A 24620-nucleotide genomic window follows, 5' to 3' on the forward strand; every position below is an offset into this window, starting at 1 on the left:
CAGGCATGCTACCCTGAAAGGTGATTAAAATGAATTCACCTGTGTAATTTTCCCTAGCAAATGACCGTTTCATCACCTTTTAGGTTTGGCATTTCCTCATATAACTCATCCTAAGGAAAGGCAAAAACAAAACCCTATGCGAAAAGAAAAGGCAATACTTACACTGTTGCATACCTTACACAACGTGTCACTGGATAAGCTCTAGATTTTAGGTTTATAAATAAAATTGCATATTGCACATATACTTTTTTATTTCTTTTTTGTGCACCACGATCAACATTCAGCATTCTGCTGCAGCCTAGTACCAAGTCTCAAAATCAAACTGTACATGGCTAGCAAGCTCCATCCTCTGAAGCCTCAGGTCTGAAGTATGCACCCGAGCTGACAGTCTGGCGGGTTTTTTTTTTCTTTTCCCCCAAGAATAAGGTATTTAGAAAAGCTGCTTTGTGGCTAGGGAAATAGGGGAGGGGAGGGAGGTGGGGTGCCTGCATCAGCCAGAGTCCATCGTGAAAAGCTGGATGTCCTGAGGGTTCCAGTATAGGGCCACGGCAGAGTTGTACACCAGGGACCAGACGTAGGGGATGAAGAATTCCTCAGGCTGCTCCTCCTCCACGTACTTGAACTTCAGCTCGGGAAATTTCTGCAATGAAAATGAGGTGATTTTTATTTCCCAGTGTATGACTTAACGCTTCCTGTCATTAAAAAAAAGCCCTGCCAACTGCACTGAAGAGACAGTCGAGATGGTTTTCAGACCACCGATAACCCAGATTCTGCCCAGTTTCTTTTGTAGTTTATCATGGAGTAATCAATCAATGGTAATTACTGAATGCTTGCTATGTGCAGAGCACTGGACTAAGTGCCTGGGAGAATACAACATAATTAGCAGACACGTTCCCTGCCCATACAGAGGGTACAGTCTAGAGGGGGAGATTTTAGATAAAGAACCAAATTACCTGCAGTGCAATGGAAACATATGAGAGAGAGAGAGGGAGGGAGAGAGAGAGAGTATGTGTGTGTGCTGGTGGTGGGGGAGATGGCGATATAGGACCCACTCCTTAGCACTTTTGCATAAATCCTTCTTTTCATATTCAGTAAATTCCCTTGACTTGTCTTATGCTGATGAGTTGTTTCCAACCCATTGCGACGCCACGGACACATCTCTCCCAGAAGACCCACTCTCCACCTGCAATTGTTCTGGTAGTGTATCCATACAGTTTTCTTGATAAAAGTATGGAAGTGGCTTACCCTTGCCTCCTTCCATGTGGTAAATTCGAGTCTCCACCCTTGGCTCTCTCCCATGCCACTGCTGCCCAGCACGAGTGAGTTTTGATTTGTAGTAGATGGCCTTCCACTCGCTAGCCACTGTCCAAGCTAGGAATGGAAGGGGTAGGTCTCGGCTTGATTCTCCCTCCTGAAGGCGAGACTGGTACAGTACTGGAAACTCCCCAGGTGCGACCCTGAGAGGGAAGATTCCCTTGCCTGTGATTTATTTTAATATCTGTCTCCTCTGTTGGCCTGTAAACTCCTTGAGGGCAGGGATCATATCTACCAACTCCGTTGTACTCTCTCAAGCACTTAGCATAATGCTCTGTATACTGTAAGTGCAAGTGCTCAATAAATACCACTGATTGATTGACTGGAGCCCAGTGAGGCCAGTAGAGCCTTCCTGCTAATGGCTTGAGAGAGCGACTCCATCAGCATCCCCCCTCACCACTCCCCAGGCCGTAGGTCCCTGCTGCTGCAGCCGGAGTTGGACAGCGTTTTTCTGGACTGGGGACCTGGAGCCTGGGCCGAGCCAGTCCACAGGTCCCAGCACCAGCTGTGGTGCAGTAGGGGAGGCCGGCTAATAGACCGGGAGTCGGGTCAAACCAGAGGGGTCCAGGGTGCCGCTTCCTGGACTACTGCCATGGGTGCAGAGTTGCCTTGTGGATCCAAGAAGCAGCACGGTCTAATGGAAAGAGCAGGGGCCTGGGAGTCAGAAGGACCTGGGTTCTAATCCTGTCTCTACCACTTGTCTGCTGTGTGACCTTGGGCAAGTCACTTCACTTCTCTGGGCCTCAGTTCCCTCATCTGTAAAATGAGGATTAAGACTTGAGCCCTATGTGAGACCGAGACTGGGTCCAATCTGATTATGTTGTATCTAACCCAGTTTTTAGAACGGTCCTTGGCATATATTAAGTGCTTAACAAATATTATTATTATTATTATTATTATTACCAAATACCCCAGTGGGTGGCTGCTACCTGTTTTAGAACCCCAGGGAGTAGGTGCCAGCCCCTTATTGTTAGCCAGCACTACAGCCCTCCCCAAATGGAATGGGGATAAGCTGGAAGGCGGGGGGACGGGGAGGAGAGGACGGGCAATCTGAAGAAGAGTTTGGCTTTGCACTGATCCATCCCAGCCCATCCCTCACGATGGGCTCTCTCGGGTTGCGATGGACCCAAACGTCTGTGCACACGGCAGGCAATGGCTTCTACTTCAAAATGGGGGAAATTGGGATGGAGCGACTTGCCCGCTGTTTTGGAAAAGAGTTCAGAAAGGTTGGGCACCCCCCATCCTCCTGCGCGGCCCATTTTATGTGAAAAATGTCTGCTTTTTCCAACTCGAAATGTCTGGTGAGCAAGGATGTGTGAGGGACGGCAGTCCCAAGGCAACACTTACATTTTAGCACCTAATCAGAGGCTTTTGCCTTTTTGTTCTATTTTTACAATTGACCTATTTCTTCCTGGCCCTGGTGGAACTGGAGCAGCCTGCTTCCCGGGCACCGAGTGCCTGATTGGGGCGGCTCTTCTCTCAGAGTTGCGGCAGGCAGGCAGAGGAGCCACGCGTGGTTTTCAGTCTTGTCTTCCTTTCTCCACCCCCACAGGCCACCCTTAAATCCACTTGGGGCTTGGAGGCTCGCTGTGGCTGAATTGCTTATTTGGGTTAACCCCTTCCACTCCCACGTCAGGAGAAACAATTGGGGGAAAAGTGAAATCGGAAAGCTTGGCGGGGCCAAAATTTGGTGGGTTCCCAAACTTTGGAAGTAGCATACTCTAGTGGAAAGAGAACAGCCTGGGAGTCAGAGGACCCGGGTTATAAATCCCAGCTTTTCTACTTGCCTGCTGTGTGACCTTGGGCAAGTCACTTAACTTATCTGTGCCTCAGTTTCCTCATCTGTAAAATGGAGATTCAATACCTGTTCTCCCTCTCCTTAGACTAGAAGCCTCATATTGGACAGGTACCTTGTGTGTCCTGATGATCTCTACATACCTCAGCACTTAATTCAGTGCTGGGAAAAAGTTAGTATTTAACAAAAACTACAGTTACTGTTTGGAGACACTAGTCCTCCCCTCTCTCCTTGTACTGCTCAGATCATCAGAAGGGAGAGAGAGAGAGAGACTTTTCCAGCTACCAAGTGTTTGAATCAGCAGCATGACGGACCCACAGAGTGGTGACCAGATAGCTGTCAAGAACAAGAACCTCACCACAGAAGGACTTGGGCCTATTTTTATGATGTGGGTGTGTGTGTGTGTGTGGAGGAAATAAATGAAAACGTTTTCAAAAAATCAAATTCTAAATACTTCCTGTTTCAGCAACTTGGCAGTGCCACAGAGAAAAGCCACACTAAAGCAATCTCTGGGAGAAGATCAATTCTGACCCACTACATAATGTAGAAGGATGTGGCCAGGGCCAGCAATGAACTGCCATCATGTGACTCGGGGAGGGCAGGGATGACAATGGCCCTTGAGCTTCTTTCCCCATGAATAATGAAGAGGGGGGCCCTGGATCAACTATCTCAGCTTCCTGGAGTTAGTATTTCCTTCATTTGGGCCAACAACATGGCCCTATTAGAATTTCTCTCTCTTTGACGTGTCTTGTTGGCCATATGGTCTCTCAGGTTTATTTTTATATTTATTCATGTTTTGTTTGTGCCTGAGGGAGAAACACAAACATGGAAATAAGTATCCAGGCACTTCCCCTGTGTGGTCATCACTGCTAATTTAACACACCAGTTTAGCACAAATAGCATCTACCTAGGCAGCTCCAATTCAACCCCCGACCACGGATGACTGAATCCTGGCCCTGACCAAGTGGTATTAATAAGATTTAAGAGATGATCAGCCGCCCTCGCACTGCCCCTTCTGATAATAATAATAATAATGTTGGTATTTGTTAAGCGCTTACTATGTGCCGAGCACTCTTCTAAGCACTGGGGTAGACATAGGGGAATCAGGTTGTCCCACGTGGGGCTCACAGTCTTAATCCCCATTTTACAGATGAGGGAACTGAGGCACGGAGAAGTTAAGTGACTTGCCCACAGTCACACAGCCGACAAGTGGCAGAGCTGGGATTCGAACTCATGAGCCCTGACTCCAAAGCCCGTGCTCTTTCCACTGAGCCACGCTGCTTCTCTTCTGATCTCTCTCCTGAGGTAGTATCCTGGGCTTTCTCTACCCAAGCTTTCTTGGGTGACTCATCAATTCTTTATTGTCTTGGGGCTGGGCAGAAATCCCCTTCCTGAGTGCCAGCTTGATGCGGGGTTGGGAGGAAAATACCTGCAAAGTTTTTCATTATTCTAATTAAAATTCTTCCACCGCCCCATAAGGATTTAACACTAAATATGATGGTGTTTACTCAGTGCTTATTCTGTGCCAAGCACTGTGTTAAGCCTTCGAAAAAAACCAACCTTTCTCCCTTGGCTCTCTGATATCTATCTTACTGTGGGCCCACAATAAGTCTTGAACAATCATGCCGGCCAACAGGTCAGGACAACTAACTTTATTCCCTCTGTTTGCTTCAGTACTTTAAGGCTGGTAGGTGGGGCCGGGGTCTTTTTTTGTACTGTGAGCTGGTTGTGGGCAGGGAATGTGTCTGTTGATTTACTGAACTCTCCCAAGTGCTTGGTACAGTGCTTCGCACACCGTAAACATTCAATAAATATGACTGACTGAATGAATGAATGTAAAACCAAGTACACTGGTGGTTTTTATCCAATGTCGAATAAGGATATTCATGATGATTTATGATTTAAATAAGAATGACAGTGTTGGTGAGAATAGGAAGCTGGGGTGAAGAGATGGAAGAATTTTATCTAGGAATGCAAAGCTCTTTACTTTTCTCTTTACTTTTCCCTTTATACCTTGTCTCCTTTATAGGGCTATGAAGGTGGTGATGATGTTCCGCTAGTCTCACTTATTCAAAGAAGAGTCAGTGTGAAATTGTAACCAAGGTCCAAAACTGTTATTTCCTGACACAAGGCATTGACTAGGGACCTGTGTTTGCTGACTCGGTTACATTTTTTACTGGACGATGTGGTCAGCAAAGTCATCTGGTGATAGAGAACTGTTTCTCAACATGGGACAGTACTACACAATCTGTAGGCTTCTGACTGACCTCAATGATTTTGCTCCATCTAAGATTTTAGGGATTTTGTCCTTAGATTTCCTTGTATTTTTGCTTAGGGTGGTGAGGGAGACGATGGGATCTCCTAATGTTGAAAATTGTGTGACTTTGGGCAAGTCTCTTCACCTCTCTGTACCTCTGTTACCACATCTACAAAATGGGGATTAAGACTGTGAGCCTTATGTGGGACAGGGACTGTGTTCAACCTGACACTAAGTGCAAGAGGGCTGCCGAAGAGAGTGGGAGAAGAGGAAATGAGGGCCTTGTTGGGGAAGACCTCTTGAAGGAGAGGTGCCTTCAATAAGGCTTTGAAGGTGGGGAGAGTGATGGCCTGCCGACTATGAAGACAGAAGGCATTCTAGCCCAGAAGCTGGATGTGGGTGAGAGGCTGGAGGTTAGATAGATGAGATCAGGGTCCAGTGAGTGGGTTGGCATTAGAAAAGTGAAGTGTGAGGGATGGGTTGTAGGAGGAAATCTGGATGGTAAGTTAGAAGGGGGTAAGGTAATTGAGTTGCTTTAGAGTCGATGGTAAAGTGTTTCTGTTTGATGTGGAGATGGATGGGCAACCCCTGAAGGTTCTTGAGGAGTGGTGAAACATGGGATAAACGTTTTGGTAGAAAAATGATCCAGGCAGCAGAGTGAAGTATGGACTGGAGTGGGGAAAGACAGGAGGAAGGGAGGTCAGTGAGGAGGTTGATGCAGTAATCAAGGTGGGATAGGATGAGCGCTTGGATTAAAGTGGTAGAAGTTTGGATGGAGAGGAAAGTGTGGATTTTAGTGATGTTGGGAAGGATGAACCAAAAGGAATTGGTGACATTGAATATTTGTGTTGAATAAGAGAGATGAGTCGAGGATAATGGGTTTATGAGAAAGAGAGAATGGTGGTGCTGTCTACAGTGACAGGAAAGTCATGGGGACGACCGGGTTCGGGTGGGAAGATGAGGAGTTCTGTTTTGGACACAAGTTTGAGGTGTCGGTGGGACATCCAAGTAGTACAGTTTCTGGCACATAATAAGCACTCAACAAATGCCATTAAAAACAAAACAAAAACAGTTTCCTAGTCTCATGGAAGTCTTAGACTTACTTCTTAGACTTTGGTAGTCTCTGCTAAAGGGCTTTCTTCTTTTTTTTTCCACAGCATTTGTTAAGTGCTTACTATGTGTCAAGCACTGTTCTAAATGCTGAGATAGATACAAGATAATTAGGTTAGAGACAGTTCCTGTCCCACATACGGTTCACAATCCTAATCTTAATGTGTCTATTTTCCAGATGAGATAACTGATGTTCAGAGAAGTTAAATGACTTTCCCAAGGTCACTCAGTGGACAAGTGACAGAGTTAGGATTAAAACCCAGGTTCTCCGACTCCCAGGTCCGTGCTCTTTCCACCAGGCCATGTTGCTTCTTTCAACTAGAACACCCTCATGCTAAAACTGATTTTCTCAATAAAACCAACCCATCCCTCTGTTTTATCCAGCCTGCGGCTGGCCATTTCTGTTACCCTCCAAGATTTTCCAACCGCTAGCGCCATCCTACACTGACCTCACGATACACCCCAAACTGCAACCTCCATTTCAGTTATCCCTGCCTTCTCGAAGCTCTTCACACTTAATCCTTCCTCTTCTGCTCTCAAGCCTATGCCTAAACTATCCCTTTTCCACTGAGAGATCTCCCTCTACCATCCCTTCTAAGGCCCCTCTTCTCCAGGAAACTATCCCTGATTAACCCTCCCAATTCTCCAGCCTGCCCATACATGTTATCCTCTTCGAATCCAAACGGTAACTATTTATATAATTCCTGACCCACTTCTCCCTTTTTCACTCTTTGTTACAATTAAGTACTGATTATAGTAGTCTGTCCCTATTATGTATAAGTTCCCTTAGGGCAAGGACTACGTCAATCAGTCAATCAATGGTATTTAATGAACACCTACTACCTGCAGAGCACTGCACTACATTCTTGGGGGAGTACACCAAAAGCAAAATAACCTTGACTCTGATGGGTAGACAAGATAACATATATTATTTACAAATAGTGGGAGCATGAGAAGAACAAAGATATTACAGGCAGTAGCAAGGATATATCAGGATATATTCATTACAACTATTTATGGCATTTGTTAAGTGCTTATTTTGTGCCAGGCACTGTACTAAATGCTGGAGTAGATGCATGCCAATCAGTATATCCCACATGGGGCTCACAGTCTTAATCCCCATTTTATAGTTGAGGTAACTGAGGCACAGAGAAGTCAATTGACTTGCCCAAGGTCACTCAGCAGACTACTCTTCCCTGTGCCACCCCGGCCCTGCCGGGGCAACTTCTCCCATGATGGGTGCTCAATAAATTCTCAGCCTCATTCTTCTCTGGTCTTTTTACTGTGACTGTTGTATTGATTTCTTTGTTCCTGGATATGAAATTACTCAAGGAACTGAAAGATCTTTTCTAGCTAGTGGTATAAGTTCTAGGTTTCTTGTTTCAGAAGGTTTGAGGAAAGGACACAAAAAGCTAGTGATATCATGCTTCTTTGAAAGGAGTAAAAAAGGGAAATAGCACAGTTCTGCCACTACCGTACTTCAAGGGGCATTGCTTTCGATTCAACAAAGCTAATCAGTGGTTTGAAATGGAAAACTCGGTATTCCTCTCCTTTCCCACATTTGGGGGGAACCAAAATGGAATGTACTTAATAAAAGTCCATCTACTCTCTGCCCCCTGTTCCCAAACAAGGGGCTGGGAAAGGGCACTGTTAAAAAGTACCTGGTGCCCAAAATAAATCACTTGTTTCCATGGCAATCAGCAAAATGCAGAGAGCAAATGGGAATGGGACTGAAATGCTTAGATAGTCCAGACCCTATAACAGCTTGGATGTCTATATGAAGTAATAATCCTGAGGGCCCTGGGACCCCACTTCTCAGAAGTGAGAACTACTTAATAGCCATCACAATAACTGATCTAGCCACAGTGGATGCAGTGAACAGCATCCATAGCCTTCCCTACAATAAACACAATCTCCATGTTGATAAGGTAATAATAATGTTGGTATTTGTTAAGCGCTTACTATGTGCAGAGCACTGTTCTAAGCGCTGGGGTAGACACAGGGGAATCAGGTTGTCCCACGTGGGGCTCACAGTCTTAATCCCCATTTTACAGATGAGGTAACTGAGGCACAGAGAAGTTAAGTGACTTGCCCACAGTCACACAGCTGACAAGTGGCAGAGCCGGGACTCGAACCCATGACCTCTGACTCCAAAGCCTGTGCTCTTTCCACTGAGTCACGCTGCTTCTCTACCTGGGTCCAGCACTCTTCGCATTAACGCCCACTCCTTAGAAAAAAGGGTGTTGCCCGGCCAAGTGGGTGTTAAATTTATTCCCAGTAACAGCTTAATGTTGATTTTATTATTTTTATTATTAAGCCTTTCTCAGCTTGATCAATGATGATGCCTAGTGCCAACTCTCCAGTAGCCATGAATCAATTCAGAAATGAACAGATTCTATAACCTTTGCAGTAGATGCACCCATCTCATTGGCCTTTGGTTTTTAGGTTGTACTGCACAGTTTTCTGAACTGGACCCCCAGCCTTGTTCATCCTGGGGCTCTGACCAGATTTGAGAGCTTCCATTTGAGGCTGAAGAGACCCCAAATAGAGGCTTTCTTGCTTGTAAGCTATTTGAAATTTATTTGTCTGTCCCCTCTCAGTCTTCATCCCCATCCCACTAAAATCCCTGTCCTCGCTCCTCCCCCATTCTCAATATTAACAGTTGGTACCTCTGTATCCTGCCCAGTTTGAACCCCAGAAGAATATGGAAAAATGATGAAAATTAGCTTGATTGAAATTACCTGGAGAAAGCAATTTCAGCCAGTGTAATATTTTCTCCAAGGACCCTCCTCCTACCCACGAATCAGATGTGAAGGCAGGGGGTTAGAAGGAGGTTGGGGGATAGAAATGCTGGGGCACACTTTTCTTCTGAAAATCCTTAGAAAAAAACAATCCAAAAAAAGTCAAATATCTGGGAAATCATCAAAATCCATAACAGAAGGATCAAGGTGGTCGGTTAGAGAAGCAGCGTGGCTCAGTGGCAAGAGCCCAGGCTTGGGAGTCAGAGGTCATGGGCTCGAATCCCAGCTCTGCCACTTGTCAGCTGAGTGACTGTGGGCAAGTCACTTCACTTCTCTGTGCCTCAGTTGCCTCAACTGTAAAATGGGGATTAAGACTGTGAGCCTCATGTGGGACAACCTGATTACCCTGTATCTACCCCAGCGCTTAGAAGAGTGCTCTGCACATAGCAAGCGCTTAACAAATACCAACATTATTATTATTATTAATGAAGAGATAGGTGAATCAGCTGTAGATGCTTGAACAAATCAAGATCAAGAACTTTATAAAGTAAGGCCCTGGGAGTCAGAAGGTGGTGGGTTCTAATCCTGACTCCCCAACTTGTCTACTGCCTGATCTTGGGCAAGTCACCTTACAGTTCTCTGTGTCTCGGTTTTTTCATCTGTAAAATGGGGATTGAGATTGGGAGCCCCACATGGGATAGGGACTGTGTCCAACACGATTGGCTTGTATTCACCACGGTGTTTAGTACAGTGTCTGGCACACAGTAAGCGCTTAACAAATATGAGAATTATTATCATCTCCAGGGTTTCAGGTGGTACTACACAAAAATAACAGTGCTTTTTATTTGCATATAAAATCCTGATAGGACCTGCTTCAGTGATGTCCACATAGACCAAGAGGTAGAAATTCCAATAAAGGAAGACAGTACAAAAGGGATGTGTGCAGGAAGAACAAACATTTTAACAAGTTTTTTGAAGACATAGGGAAGATCAGACCAAGTCTCAAACAAATGTGTTTTGACCAAGGTCTGTTAGGCAAGTGGAGCAGACAAACTAGCTTGGCATGCAGCCACTAGAAAAGACTGCTTTCCTCAAGCAAAATCTTTAGGAAAGTTAGGAGAGTATGAGATAGGCTTTTTTAAAATTTTCAAATGGTATTTGTTAAATTCTTATTATGTGCCAGGCACTGTACTAAGTGCTGGGGTAAATGCAAGCTTATCAGGTTGGACACAATCCCTGTCCCTCATGGGGCTCAGTCTTCCTCATTCATTCATTCATCCAATCATATTTACTGAGTGCTTACTGTGTGCAAAGCACTGTACTATGTGCTTGGGAAGGTACTATGCAACAATAAATAGACACATTCCCTGCCCACAGTGAGCTCACAGTCTTGGGGGGAGACAGACATCAATACAAATAAATAAATTACAGATATGTACGTAAGTTCTATGGGGCTGGGATGGGGTAAGAACAAAGGGAGCAAGTCAGGGAGATGCAGAAGGGAGTGGGAGATGAGGAAAGTGGGGGCCTAATCTGGGAAGGCCTCTTAGAGGAGATGTGCCTTCGGTTAATCCCCATTTTACAGACGAATCCCAGAAAAGTGAAATGACTTGCCCACTGACGCACAACAGAAGTGTTGCAGAACTGAGATTAGAACCCAAGTACTTCTCACTCCCATGCCCATGCTCTATCCACTAGGCCACGTTGCTTTCCAAACTGCAACAAGGAAACAGTTTGCAAAGTGTGATTATTTTGAGCCTCCAGGCTAGAATGACTTGTCTATCATGCTTAGGTCTTTCAGCACACCTGCACAGATGGTTAGCATTCTACCACTGTTAGTATCAAATTCAAATATGAAAAATGTATATTTAATTTTTTTAATGGTATTTGTTAAGCACTTACTATATGTCAGGCACTGTACTAAGTACTGGGTAGATACATGTTAATCAGGTTGGGTACAGCCTATGTCCCACAAGGGCCTCACGGTATTAATTCTCATTTCATAGATGAAGTAACAGGCCCAGAGAAGTTAAGTGACTTACCCAAGGTCACCCAGCAGACACATGGCATAGCCAAGAGTAGAACCCAGATCCTTCTGACACTGAGGCCCTTGCTCTTCCCATTAGGCATGTAACTGTGCATAGTTTGATCAATCATTCAATCAATCAATGGTATTTATTGGGTGCATACTATGTGCTTACTATGTACAGAGCACCGTACTAAGCTCGTGTGGGCACAGAATATGTCCAATATATTTTCATACTATACTCTCTCAAGAGTTAGTGCGATGTTTTGCACACAGTAAGTGCACAATAAATACGATAAAGTGACTAAGCACTTGGGAGAGTACAATGCAATAGAATTAGCAGACTTATTCTGGGCCTGTAACTAGCTAGCCCTAGTGGCAAGAGCACAGGCTTGGGAGTCAGAGGTCTTGGGTTCTAATCCCGGCTGGGCCACTTGTCAGCTGTGTGACCTTGGGCAAGTCACTTTACTTCTCTGTGCCTCAATTACCTCACCTGTAAAATGGGCATTGAGACTGTGGGCCCCATTTGGGATAGGGACTGTGTCCAACCCGACTGCCTTGTATCTACCCTGGTGCTCATAACAGTGCTTACCACACAGTAAGCATTTAACAAATACGGTTATTATTATTATTATTATTATTAGATGGGAGGCATACTTTGCATTATTATTCAGCTTCAAGTTCCACACCATTTTCCTGTAAGGCCTCCCAATTTTCCCCTGTTCTTTTTTATTGTTATGGGCCAAGGCCAGCTAAGCCCAATCCTTCAAAGAGACTGGTTCAGTTCCACCATTATGCACTCAGCCTCATCTGTTCTATCACACTTGTTTTAATCCAGAGTTTAAACCAATCTGTAAATCCTTAGTGGAAATCCCAGTCAGGAGGGCAGAGCACAGAAAGGGCCTTTCTAGGTCATGTGGATTAGTGAACTGATGGGGAGTTACAAAGAAGGAACAATGCCACAATATTATTATAATTTGTGCCAAACCCTTAACCTCCAAGAAGAAAACTGAGAAAAGTCAGGATTAATAATAATAATAATGTTGGTATTTGTTAAGCGCTTACTATGTGCCGAGCACTGTTCTAAGCGCTGGGGTAGACATAGGGGAATCAGGTTGTCCCACGTGGGGCTCACAGTCTTAATCCCCATTTTACAGATGAGGGAACTGAGGCACAGAGAAGTTAAGTGACTTGCCCACAGTCACACAGCCGACAAGTGGCAGAGCTGGGATTCGAACTCATGAGCCCTGACTCCAAAGCCCGTGCTCTTTCCACTGAGCCACGCTGCTTCTCCAACCCACCACCTTCTCACTCCCTTTCCTGGAATTGACTCTTGTAGAACAGTTTGTTGCCACTTCTTGGGCTATTTCTTCGGCACCTCTCACCAGCACCTAAAATCTCTTGCTAGGAGGCTAGAACACTTAAAACAGCAGAAAGATACTAGATTGGTCTCCCAGGTCACAATATGATGATCGCGAGAAAGGCTGTGCCTTTTTTCCTACAGTGAACCATTTCTAAACACAGAGTCAGAGGATGTAGTGTGTTGCATACACCTTAAACAGCTGAAAAGAAGGAGTAAATCATTAGTTATTTTTACATATTGTATCTCCAGAACGTGTTTGAATGGGAATGTGACCTCTGTGTAATAGGTTTTATGTGGACCAGATTAAGAAGGATAAGTGAGTGTAGCACATATGTAGTAAGAGTTTTAAATAAACATCCACAAAAAGCCAAATAAAACTTTGGGACAACTGACTTTTGAAAATGCTCAGAAGACACTCTATTTACTGATAAAGATGGGCCAAACTACCCATCCCAATTCAACCCCCAAATTCCCGAATCTAAACTTCAGATCAATTAGCTAAATGCTTTCTTATTTTCATTTCTGTGCATGATCTGTTATATTTGTATAACTACTCCAGTGCTTAGCATAGAGCTTGGCACAAAGTAAGTACTTTATACGTACCATAAATGACTAATTGTCCTTCAGTCCAGAGTCAGACAGAGAAAATTAGGAAATTACTAACTCTTTGCATGATAACACTCTGTCCCAACAGCTCTGGCACCACACTGTACACTGTGTCACAAAAGGGCACTGACTTAGAGTGGATGTGTCTGGTGCTTTAACTCACAATGGGAGAGGGGAACCAGGATGCTGAGAACCCCTTCTCGTGACTTTGTGACTGAAATGTCTCCCAGGCAGGTTTGTGCCAGTCAGTCAGTTGATCGTATTTATTGAGCACTTACTATGTGCTCAGCACTGTACTAAGCCCTGGGGTATCAATCAATAAATTGTATTTATTGAGCGTGTTTTGTGTGCAGAGCATTGTACTAAGCACTTGGGAGAATGCAACACAGGGTAGTTACAAGACAGTCCTTGTCCTACTTGGGGCTCACAGACTTAATGGGAGGAAGAGCAGGCTCTGAATCCCCATTTTACAGATGAGAAAATAGAGGAACACAAGGTTACACAGCAGGCAAGTGGCAGAGCCAGGATTAGAACCCAGGTTCTCTGCCTCCCTGGCCTGTGCTCTTACCACCAGGTCATGTTCCCCAAAGATTCTAAGGTTCTGGGCATAAGTCCAGGATTAGGGTTAGAGAAGCAGCGGGGCCTAGTGGAAAGAGCAAGGACCTGGGAATCAGAGGATCTGGGTTCTAATTCCAGCCTGGCCCCTTGTCTGCTCTGTGATCTTGAACGAATCACTTGACTTCTCCATATCTCAGTTCCCTCATTTGCAAAATGGGGATTCAATAACTGTTCTCCCTCCTATCTAGACTAGGAGCCCCGTGGGGGACCTGATTATCCAGTATCTATTCCAGGGCTTAGAAGAGTGCTTGGCACATAGTAATCACTTAATAAATACATTATTATTAATATTATTATTATTACTAAGTCTAGAACCAGTCTAAGGGATGAAACTGAGGGGCCTTACCATAAATCAAGCATTAGCTATAGCCACTAATGACTGTAAGCCCGTCATATGGCAGGGACTGTATCTGTTGCCGACTTGTTCATTCCAAGCGCTTAGTACAATGCTCTGCATATAGTAAGTGCTCAATAAATACTATTGAATGAATGAATATTGACTCTCCCTCTTACCGCTGCTTAATTTTACTTTTAATTTGCATACCCAGTTCCCCGCAGAATTCTTGGCTTCTCTGACCCCGGGATTTCTGGTGACCAAATTCTTGGAATCACAGGAATTGAGAATATGGGAACTCTGGGAAAAGCGGAGGAAGGACTGGTGATAGCTTGAGAAGAAAAAATCTCCATCTGTGAGGTAGATTCCCGACCCCGTGAGTGAAATTTTTCTGAGAATGAGGAACCAATATTTAGCCTATGTTACTCAAACCAAATGCCTGTTTGCCTCTCAGGTTGTAGTGAGGGATTCTCCACTGCTTCCAGATAGCTCTAACAACTTGGAAGCAGCATGGCGAAGTGGACAGAGCACGGGCCTGGGAGTCAGAAGGTCATGGGTTCTAATCCCAGATCTGCCACTTGTCTGTTGTGTGACCTTGGGAAGTCACTTCACTTCTCCATGCCTCAATTACTTCATCTTTAAATTGGGGATTGAGACGCTGAGCCCCACATGGGACAGGGATTGTGTCCAACTTGATTTGCTTGGATCCACTGCAGCACTTAGCACAGTGCTTTGCACATAGTAGGCACTCAATAAATACGACTGAATGAATAAATGAATAGTAAGTGCTTAACAAATACCATAACAATTATTATTATTATCACTTTCTTCCCTGAAAGCAGTTGCCAAGTCACTCACCTCACTTGGGGGAGGGGAATAACCCATTTCCTGAACTAGATTTCTAGCCAAAGCCATTTACATCATTTTTGATGTTTTCATTTTTGAAGTCAGAGGTAACGCTAGAATTTCAAGCATAACCCAGAACATTTATCAGCACTGGCGAATCAACCTGACACATTGGGAATTCCTGACTCCATCTTATAGACAAAGCAGAGCCCTGATCTAGCGGTTGGGAGGTGGGTATAATGAGACAGAGCCAAGACTTTAAAGACCGTCTGTGCTGTCAATCATATGATTGGGTGAAAAAACCACAGGAAGTTCAATGAACAGATGTAGAGCTAAACTGCAATAACTTTGTTACCACAAAAGTTCAATAGAGTTTTTTCTCCCACACCTAAAGATTACAGAGATAGCATCAGAAATTGTAGTAAGCACCTGGCACAGCTCCAGGGAATTTAATGTAATTTTAATTCAAATAGCTTTGCAGCACATTAAAAAAAATTAAAAACCAGATCAAACCTCTTATTGATATGACAATGGGTGATCTTCAGTGGTTAGCCAACCCACGTAACTGATGGCAGATGGTGCTACTTTGAGACTAAGCAAATTAATGTTAAATGCTGGAAAAGCAGTGTAACCTAATGGAAAGAGCATGGGGCTAGGAGTTGTAGGACCTGGGTTCTAATCCTGGCTCTGCCACGTGCCTGCTGTATGACCTTGGGGAAGTCATTTAACTTCTCTGTGCCTCAGTTTCCTCAACTGTAAAATGGGAATTCAATACCTGTCTTTGCTCCCCGCTTAGACTGTGATTGTGTTCAACCTGATTAACAGGTATCTATCCCAGCACACAGAAAGTGCTTAATAAATACACAACCTACTACTACTAAAAATGTAAATGGCAGGAAGAGAGCCTCAAGGTAGCAAAGGTACCATTTATAAAGAAAAATAAAACAGTTCCAATGACAGATACAATCAAATGCAAACAAATAGGATCTGTGTTCCTCAGTGGATAGAGCATGGACCTGGGAGTCAGAGTCAGAGGGACCTGGGTTCTAATCCTGGCTCTGCCACTTGCCCGCTCTGTGACCTTGGGCAAGTGTGTGTCTTCTCTGTGGCACAAGTCTTCTCCGGGCCTCAGTTACCTCATCTGTAAAATGGGGATTACGATTGTGAGTCCCATGTGGAACTGGGACAGTGTCCAACCTGATTAGCTTGTTTCTACCCCAGCACTTCTGAACATAAATACATAGAATTGTTCCTGGCATAAAGTAATATCTTAACAAATACCATTTACAAAATGCATTTCAATGATCCCTTATTTGAGGGCCGAGGATCTAGTATGAAGATTCTTCATGCTGCCTTCCACTCTTCTGCTTGCTCTCTGGCCATTTCTGTACTGACTAGCTTGTATTTACTCCAGTGCTTAGAACAGTGCTTGGCACATAGTAGGCACTTAACAAGTACCATAATGATCATTATTTCCCTGCTCGATGGCGGGTAGCCTGGTGATAGGCGGGCCCTGGAAAATAGGAACAATCAAATCAGTCAGTGTGTCTACTAGGTGAGGGGGGAGACTGAAAATAATGGCTAGCTAAAATGAGGTTTTTGGATTATCCAGAATGGACAAGTGTCCCAATCATCCCAGGCCACTCGGTCCTACATTTAATTGAGAGTTGGTTGTACAGGATGGAAAACAACTTAAGAAATGGAAGAATTTTCCTTTTCTCAGTATCATACTGAAAATTAACAGTGACCACCACTCTGGAGACCTACTAAATTAGTCATGAAAACAGGGGCCTGCCAGGAGGCAGGCCACATTGAAAGGGGCCCTACTTGGAGTCGGGGAGGAGAGATAAAAACTCAAAAATAGAACTCTGGGGCAAACAAAACCAGCCCTGCCTATGACCCACCTTGGGATTGTGGGAGAAGAGGAGGGGAAATTGCCTCAGGAATTGAGAGCTGATGAACTGATTTGCATGAAACAATTTTGGATAGCTCGTTGAGGGCAGGGAATGTGTCTGTTTATTGTTATATTGTACTTTCCCAAGTGCTTAGTATAGTGCTTTGCACACAGTAAACGCTCAATAAATATGACTGAATGAAAGAATGGACCAGAGTCCAACTGGAAGAGTTTGGCACTTTATGAGATAAGGCCACTTGCTCAGGTCACTAAAAGAATGACCCAAAGCCAACGTGAAATTGTAGCCAACGAGAACTAGTTTAATCTAGTTAATGTACTTCCCAAAGAGCTCAATTCCCCCCAGGAAATAGTGAATCTTCCAGGCAGAATCTAGTTCTTTTGTCTCAAAATGCTTTTGGGGCTGTCAGTTTCCTCCAAATGGGGCTCGCCATATTTTATATCTTCAGTGTAACTGCCTGCTGAGTTATAGTGCTATGGCACAGCAGAGAAAATAAAAGGCTGTGGTTGTTTGGGCTTTAAATGGGTTCACTGTAATAATAATAATTACAGTATTTGTTAAGCGCTTACTATGTGCCAGGCACTATACTAAGCTCTGCACTAACCATTTGGGGGAGTACAATAGAACAATAAACAGACACATTTCCTGCCCACAAAGAATTTACAGGGTTGTGTACATAATATTCTTGTGTGCACTCTGCAATGTGCTGCATCCCTGGCTGCCTCCTCATTCGTTGTACCCTGTGACCTGGGCACAAGACTGGCAGGAACGAGAGAGTGAGAGTGGTACTGTTTGATACACAACACCACAATCAATCCCCTTGCACAGGCTTTAGGTCCCGAAATCGCCATGCCTAGATGGAGACTCATCCATCTCTTATGACAGGAGACTCCACACCTTCACCTCAAAACCTCTGCCAGGGCTGAAGTGTAGAGGTGAAAATGCCGCTGATAATATGAAATACGATAGACAGCGACTTCTGAATTTCACAAGCTAAGCGGGGGGGAAGAGGAGATGTAGAAAAAGTTATGCCAAAGTTAAAGCTCAGCGGTATCTGTAAAGTTCTGCCAGGAGGCATGTTAGAAATGGAATTTAGGGGTCTGCTTGGAACGGAGGACAAATACTGTTCTTTCACAATATGTCCTAGACTGAGATCATTTTGAAGGGGTGACATTCTGTTGGAACGCCAGGAGAATCTTGGTGGGTCTTATTAAATGGGAGCACAGGCCTCTGCAGCAGTAAGCCAAGAGGATGTGTGGGAAAACTTAACATGTCCTACACAGCATTCTTTATCTTCCCACCCAAACTCTGTCCTCCCCTTGATTTTCCTATCCCTGCGACAGCCACCACCATCCTTCCTGTCTCACAAGTCCATAACCTTGGCAATATCCTTGACTCATCTCTCTCATTTAACCCCATATTCAAACTACCACTACATCCTATTGTTTCAACCTTCACAACATTGCTAAAATCCTCCCTTTCCTCTCCAATCAAATTGCTGTCACATTAATCTAGTTACTTATTCTAGCCCACCTTGATTACTTTATCAACCTCCTTGCCTACCTCTCTGCCTCCTGTCTCTCTCTACTCCAGTCCATACTTCACTCTGTTGCCCAGATCGTTTTTCAACAAAAACATTCAGTCGAAGTTTCGCGACTCCTCAAGAACCTTGATCTCGTCTATCTCGCCGCCAACCTCTAGCTCACTGGCCTGGAACTCCCTCCCTCTTTACATTCAACAGGCAATTGCTTTCCCCATTTTCAAAGCCTTATTGAAGACACATCTCCTCCAAGAGGCCTTCCCTGACTAAGCCCTCATTTCCTCTTTTCCCATTCCCTTCTCTGTTACCTCGATTTGCTCACTTTATTCACCCCTCTTTCAGCCCCAAGGCTATGTACATATCCGTAATTTATTTATTTATATTAATGTCCGTCCCCCCTCTAGGTTGCAAGCTCGATGTGGGCAGGGAATATGTCTACCAACTCTGTTGTATTGTACTCTCCCAAGAGCTTAGGACAGTACTCCATACACAGCAAGTGCTCAATAATTAAGACTGATTGAGAAAAGTATCAAATGAGTCAGCTTTGCGAGCTATGGACAAGTCTTCCCTCCTTTTGATGCTTTCAGTAAATAGTATGTGAATGCTTGGGAACAATGACCAACCCTAGCAAAGTCAATTAGGCTATGTCTTTCCCAGATCTTGATGATAAGATGACAAATACAATCAAATCTATCCAATGCTCAGTTATTAGGGGCCGATGATATAGTTTGAGAATTAGCTACGCTGTTTTCCCCCTTCCCATTTATCCTTTGACTATTTTCCTGCTCAGTGGCAAGTAGCCTCAGAGGTGGGCAGGGCGGGGAGAGAAGGAATTATCAAATTGGTCAGTGTGGCTATTGGATGAGAGGGGAGGCTGAAAATAATGGCTAAAATGAGGCTTTTGGATTAGATGAAGTTGACAGATACCAACATTCCAGGTAGTGCAATCCACAAGACTGTGCTGTCTTTTTCTGCTCAAGGAGAAAGGTTTTTTTTAATGGTATTTTTTAAGCATTAACTGCTAGGTCCTGTATTAAGTGCTGGAGTAAATACAAGCTAATCAGGTTGGGCACAGTCCATGTCTCAGAGTCTTAATCCCCATTTTCCAGATGAGGTAACTGAGATCCAGAGAAGTGAAGTGACTAGGCCAAGGTCACATAGGAGACAAGTGAGAAGCAGTAAGGCCTAGTGGATAGAGCATGGGGCGGGGAATCAGAAGGACCTGGGTTCTAATTCTGGCTCTGCCAATTGTCTACTGTGTCACTCTAGGCAAGTCACTTATCTTCTCTGTGTCTCAGTTACCTCATCTGGAAAATGGGGATTAAGACTGTGAGACATGGACTATGCCCAACCTGATTAGCTTGTATTTACCACAGTGTTTAAGTATCCATCGCTTAGTATAGTGCATGGCACATAGCAAGCACTTAACATATATCATTATCATCATCAAGTGGTGGAGACAGAACTAGAACCGAAGTCCTTCAGACTCCCAGGCGCATGCACTATTCATTTAGTGGAAAGAGCCCAGGCTTGGGAGTCAGAGGTCATGGGTTCGAATCCCGGCTCAGCCACTTGTCAGCCGTGTGACTGTGGGCAAGTCACTTAACTTCTCTGTGCCTCAGCTACCTCATCTGTAAAATGGGGACTAACTGTGAGCCTTGCGTGGGAGAACCTGATTACCCTGTATCTACCCCAGCGCTTAGAACAGTGCTCTGCACATAGTAAGCGCTTAACAAATACCAACATTATTATTTGGTCACACAAATGTATTTCGTAAGTGCTTTTTTTGGCCCAAGCACTGTGTGAAGCATTAGCAGAGATACAATAAAATCAGAACAGATACAGTCCCTGTCCCTCTTGGGGCTCACGGTTTAAGAGGGAGGGAGAACAGATACTTAATACCATTTTACAGATGAGGAAACAGAGGCAGGAGAAGTCAAATTACTTAACAAGGTCACACAGTAGGCAAATGGTAGAGCCTGGATTAGAAACTGGGTTTCCTGACTCCCAGTTTTATGGTCTTTGCACTAGACCATGCTGTTTTCAATGATGATGAGGCCAACTGTAGGGTTCAATATACCTTCGTCTCCCCATCTGCAAAACCTTTCTAAAATTATGTGACCCCTACCCTGGGGGCTCTTCCCCAAGAAATCTCTAATCTCCTTCCTTATATCCCTTAAATGCCACTTCAGCCCCTTTGGGCCAGCTAGGCATTTAAGTAACTACGATCCCTGCTGCACTTAAATACATATACTATATAATTCATTAATATTGTACTTTAAATGTCTGTCTCTCCAGCTAGACTGTAAGCTCCTTGAAGGCAGGGATCGTGTCTTCTAATTCTTTTGTGCATTCCTAAATGCTTATTGAAATACACAAGAAGTGGAAAATACATGCTATTAACTGATCGATTGATCGACTGATGGGATTTTAGCTTGATTACTGTTTTGATGCCAAACTATATAAAACCCTTAATTTAAAAAATTCAGTAGCTAAGAGATCACCAAAGTCACTGTCCTATACACTGTACTATCCTATACTGAGAAAAGGAATGAAATACTTAAGACTGTGAGTCCCATGTGTGAATATCTTGCATTTACCTTAACATATAGTATAGTGCTTGGAACATAGCAAGCCCTTAACAAACACCTTAATAATAATAATAACAATAATACTGAATCACCTCATCTGCTATTTTAGGGAGAAAAATTATTCTAGAAATAGCACTATCTAGAATATCTCAGCCAAATACTCATATAAACAATATTCTTCTTTGAGAATGTCAAAAAATACCTTCTGAGAAGATTCTGTCAGAAGTAAATAAGTAATTGCATTGTTACTTTTTGATACCCGCAAGTCTATTTTATTAAACTGATCCTGGGAATTTGGACTGTAGTGTGTATTACATCTGTTTGATATTATTTTGATATTTTCTTTGCAGTAGCAAAATAGATATCATTTGTGGGTGATACTCCCAGTAGGGCTCAGATAAGACCAAGCAGAGACCACCCCCCCCGCCATCCTGACCACTGAGGACACCAGAGGTTGGAAGACGAGCATGGAAATAAGTAAAACCAGAAAAGACATAAGGAGGATGGTGGGATGGATCAGATAAAGGGTGGTAGAAAGAGAAAAAAAAAGTAACACAGTTAATCATGAATTGACCTTCCAAATCATTTAAACAATAATACAATTTATTCCAAGAGTAGAGTATGGGGAAATGCCTTTTGTCTAGATAGCTCCGACATTCCCTGTCTAGATTAAATGAAGACAACCGCTTACAGCCCTAACATGTACTTAGAGGGGCAGAGACCGTGTTTTATTCCCAGTGCTTTGTACAGTGCTCTGCACCCAAGACTTACTTAACAAATACTATAATTACTAGTAACTTTAAATCACTGCTCCACAGACCATCTTATCATTCCATATCTCAGACTAAAAGGGAGCAAAAGAGAGTATGAAGTGAGAAGCAGTTTAATTATGCTTTTAAAGAAATAATAGTGAGTGAATAATGTGGATTTTAGTTTGGGCATTAAAAGCACATTCAAGAGTCCCACAGTGGGATATAAGATTTTGTGGACTACAAAATTTCTGACAAAAAGTGTGACGCTACCAAGTAATCTGTGAACATAATTGACTGATTTTACCATCAGGGTCTTTATACTGGACGTGATTGTTGTTGTGTTTGAGAGAGGACTATGTAGTTATACAACCTGGAGGGATGTAATCTCGAGGAGCCCTGGTTAGAATCATTAAAAAACCAAATATTGAATCCAGAACCCTAGTGCCTTGATTGAATCCCTTCCACCTGTGCAGAGGCAAGAGGAAAAAAAATCTTCAGGGCCCATCAGGGCAAACTCTGATGTGTGTCACCGAACCTCATGCACTGGGTTGATGACTATCCTGGAGATGAATGTCTGAATCTCTCCCACCTGGGAACAACTTGGAGAGGATATAGACTTCACAACTTTTAGAGGCTTAGGGAGACTGCTGGTGTCTCAGCTGAGAATTTTAATGAGGGAAGAGTGTGCAATTGAAGATATGTCCCACAGTGCACCAACCCCAAGCCTGTTCTACTCTCCAATAGCCCCTCTTAAGCCTCCCATCACCAAAAAGACTATGTCACCTCACCCCTGTCTCTTGCATTCCCACCCACTGTTCTCCTCCTCCTCCATGACGAAGTTCTACAGAGGATCATGGAAAGCTCGCTCCATATGAAGACCCGATATGAGCCTTCACTATTGCCCAGCTCCTTTTCCTTGCCCTTTAGTGCTCATGACTGATGACACTATCTTCTTGCCATTCCCTTTCAAGAGGGCCTTAATTTCTCCCACTCCTAGGAAAAGGGGATGAAATGATCTATTCCTTGCCCTGCCTTCACTTTGATTACTCTCTCCCACCCTCTCCTTCTCTCAACTTCCCCTCATTTGAATGATAATAACAATTGTGGGATTTAAGCGCTTACTTTGAGTCAAGCATTTTCACTAAACGTTGGGGTTGGCATAACTTAATTTCAATTTAATCTCACATTGTACCCCTCTACCACCTTCTGCAGCTACTCTGATGCCTTGTTCTTATTCCTCACTACCATTCCCTTCTACCCTGATTCTTGGGGATGCCAGTCAACATGATGATTAATATCACTGTATGTCTCCCCCTCTAAACTGTAAACTCATTATGAGCAAGGAAAGTGTCTAGTTATTCTGTTGTATCTTACTCTCCCAAGTGCTTAGTACTGTTGTCTGCACATAGCAAGGGCTCAATAAATACCACTGATTGAATATCTCTCGGACACCCCCAGCTCACTCTTCTTGCATTGCCAAAGCTCCCCTGCTAAATGTACCTTGCTCTTCTCTCTCCTGTCTCTGAGTTCTTCCTCACACTTTGCCTCCCCATTTACAACTCCCTCCCCAATCAAATCCATCAGACCTCAGCCCTTCCCATCTTTAAAGTCCTCCAATACCCCCACCTCTTCCAGGAGGCCTTCCTTGATTCATTAATTAATCGATCATATTTATGAAGCAATTATTGTGTGCACAGCACTGTACTAAGTGCTTGGGGAGTACAATATTACAGAGTTGGTGGACAAGTTCCCTGCCCACAATGAGCGGACAGTGTAGAGGACTCTTCCATTTGGCTGTTTTGCCTTGATGCATATTCACTGTTTCCTGCTTTATATTTACTCTATATCCAGATTTCACTATTAATATTTTTTTCTGACTCCCCCATTAGACTTAAAGATTCTCGAGGGCAGGGAACATATGTTTTAGTACTGTCGATTTATCCCATGCTTCTAAAAGAGTGCCTAGCACTCAGTAGATCAATCAATGAATTGTAGTTGCCCAATCAATTAGATGCCCAATAAATGCCACTGACTGATGAGTACAAGAAATACTTCAAGAAAAAAGTAGCCTTAACATCAGTACCTTCACTGGCCAAACATTTGTTAAATATTGAAACCAGCTGGAAAGGCTTCAGAAGGCTTAGGACAATCATTCAAATAAAGAACCCAAATTTGTAATGTGAAAAAGGTCCTCGTCATTTTACCTTGGTGATATTCACCATAATGTGAAGGAAGAGAAGTCAGAAGGAGGAATAAAAAGCGGAAGCACAATTTGGTAGAGTCAAGTATTTGGACAAAAGGACAAATCACATGAGGACATTCTTGAAGCCCAGAGAGTCTCATCATGAAATGGGAAAGATAAAGTCAGAGGACAAAAGAATGCTTGTATGTTTTGAAGTGAAAAACAGAAAGGAAATAATAGGAAAAGACAACTCTAAGCACAATTCTAGAGTGATGTGGGTAACATTGAACAAATAATTTGATTATATATGCCTTCTCTTCTCACCGCACCCTGGCCCCCACCCAGGAAACTAGCTGTGTTCCCATACTACAATGACCATCAAAGAGTTCACGGTAACGATGAAAGAGGGGTGGGTGGATACAACTTGCCAGCACCCAGTTTTGGGACTTCCGGACCCAATTCAATTAATGGTAGACAAATGATTTAGCCTTGATGTGGGGAGAGATCACAAGGAACCAGATCTTCACTCCTAGTTTCAGACAAAAGCCTCCATCTAGTAGACTCTGACAAGTGTTCATAGGCTCGGAAAGGAAAGGTGAGGAAAAGCTTCCTTCTGGAGAACTGAGAAATGG

General features: G+C 43.7%; 1 protein-coding gene across 2 annotated transcripts in view; it reads right to left on the reverse strand.

Moving 5' to 3' along the window:
- Positions 1-231: 231 nt before the first annotated feature.
- The window catches only part of DYM (dymeclin), a 519684-nt gene continuing 495295 nt past the window's right edge, over positions 232-24620 (reverse strand). For both annotated transcript variants that reach the window (XM_029060947.1, XM_039911491.1), the window contains one exon: positions 232-640. In XM_029060947.1, coding sequence (XP_028916780.1) covers positions 491-640 — 150 coding nt within the window. In that variant the 3' untranslated portion in view covers positions 232-490. The remainder of the gene's footprint in view (positions 641-24620) is intronic.

The sequence above is a fragment of the Ornithorhynchus anatinus genome, chromosome 3 (assembly GCF_004115215.2).
Source record: "Ornithorhynchus anatinus isolate Pmale09 chromosome 3, mOrnAna1.pri.v4, whole genome shotgun sequence".
NCBI classification, from domain to species: Eukaryota; Metazoa; Chordata; class Mammalia; order Monotremata; family Ornithorhynchidae; genus Ornithorhynchus; species Ornithorhynchus anatinus.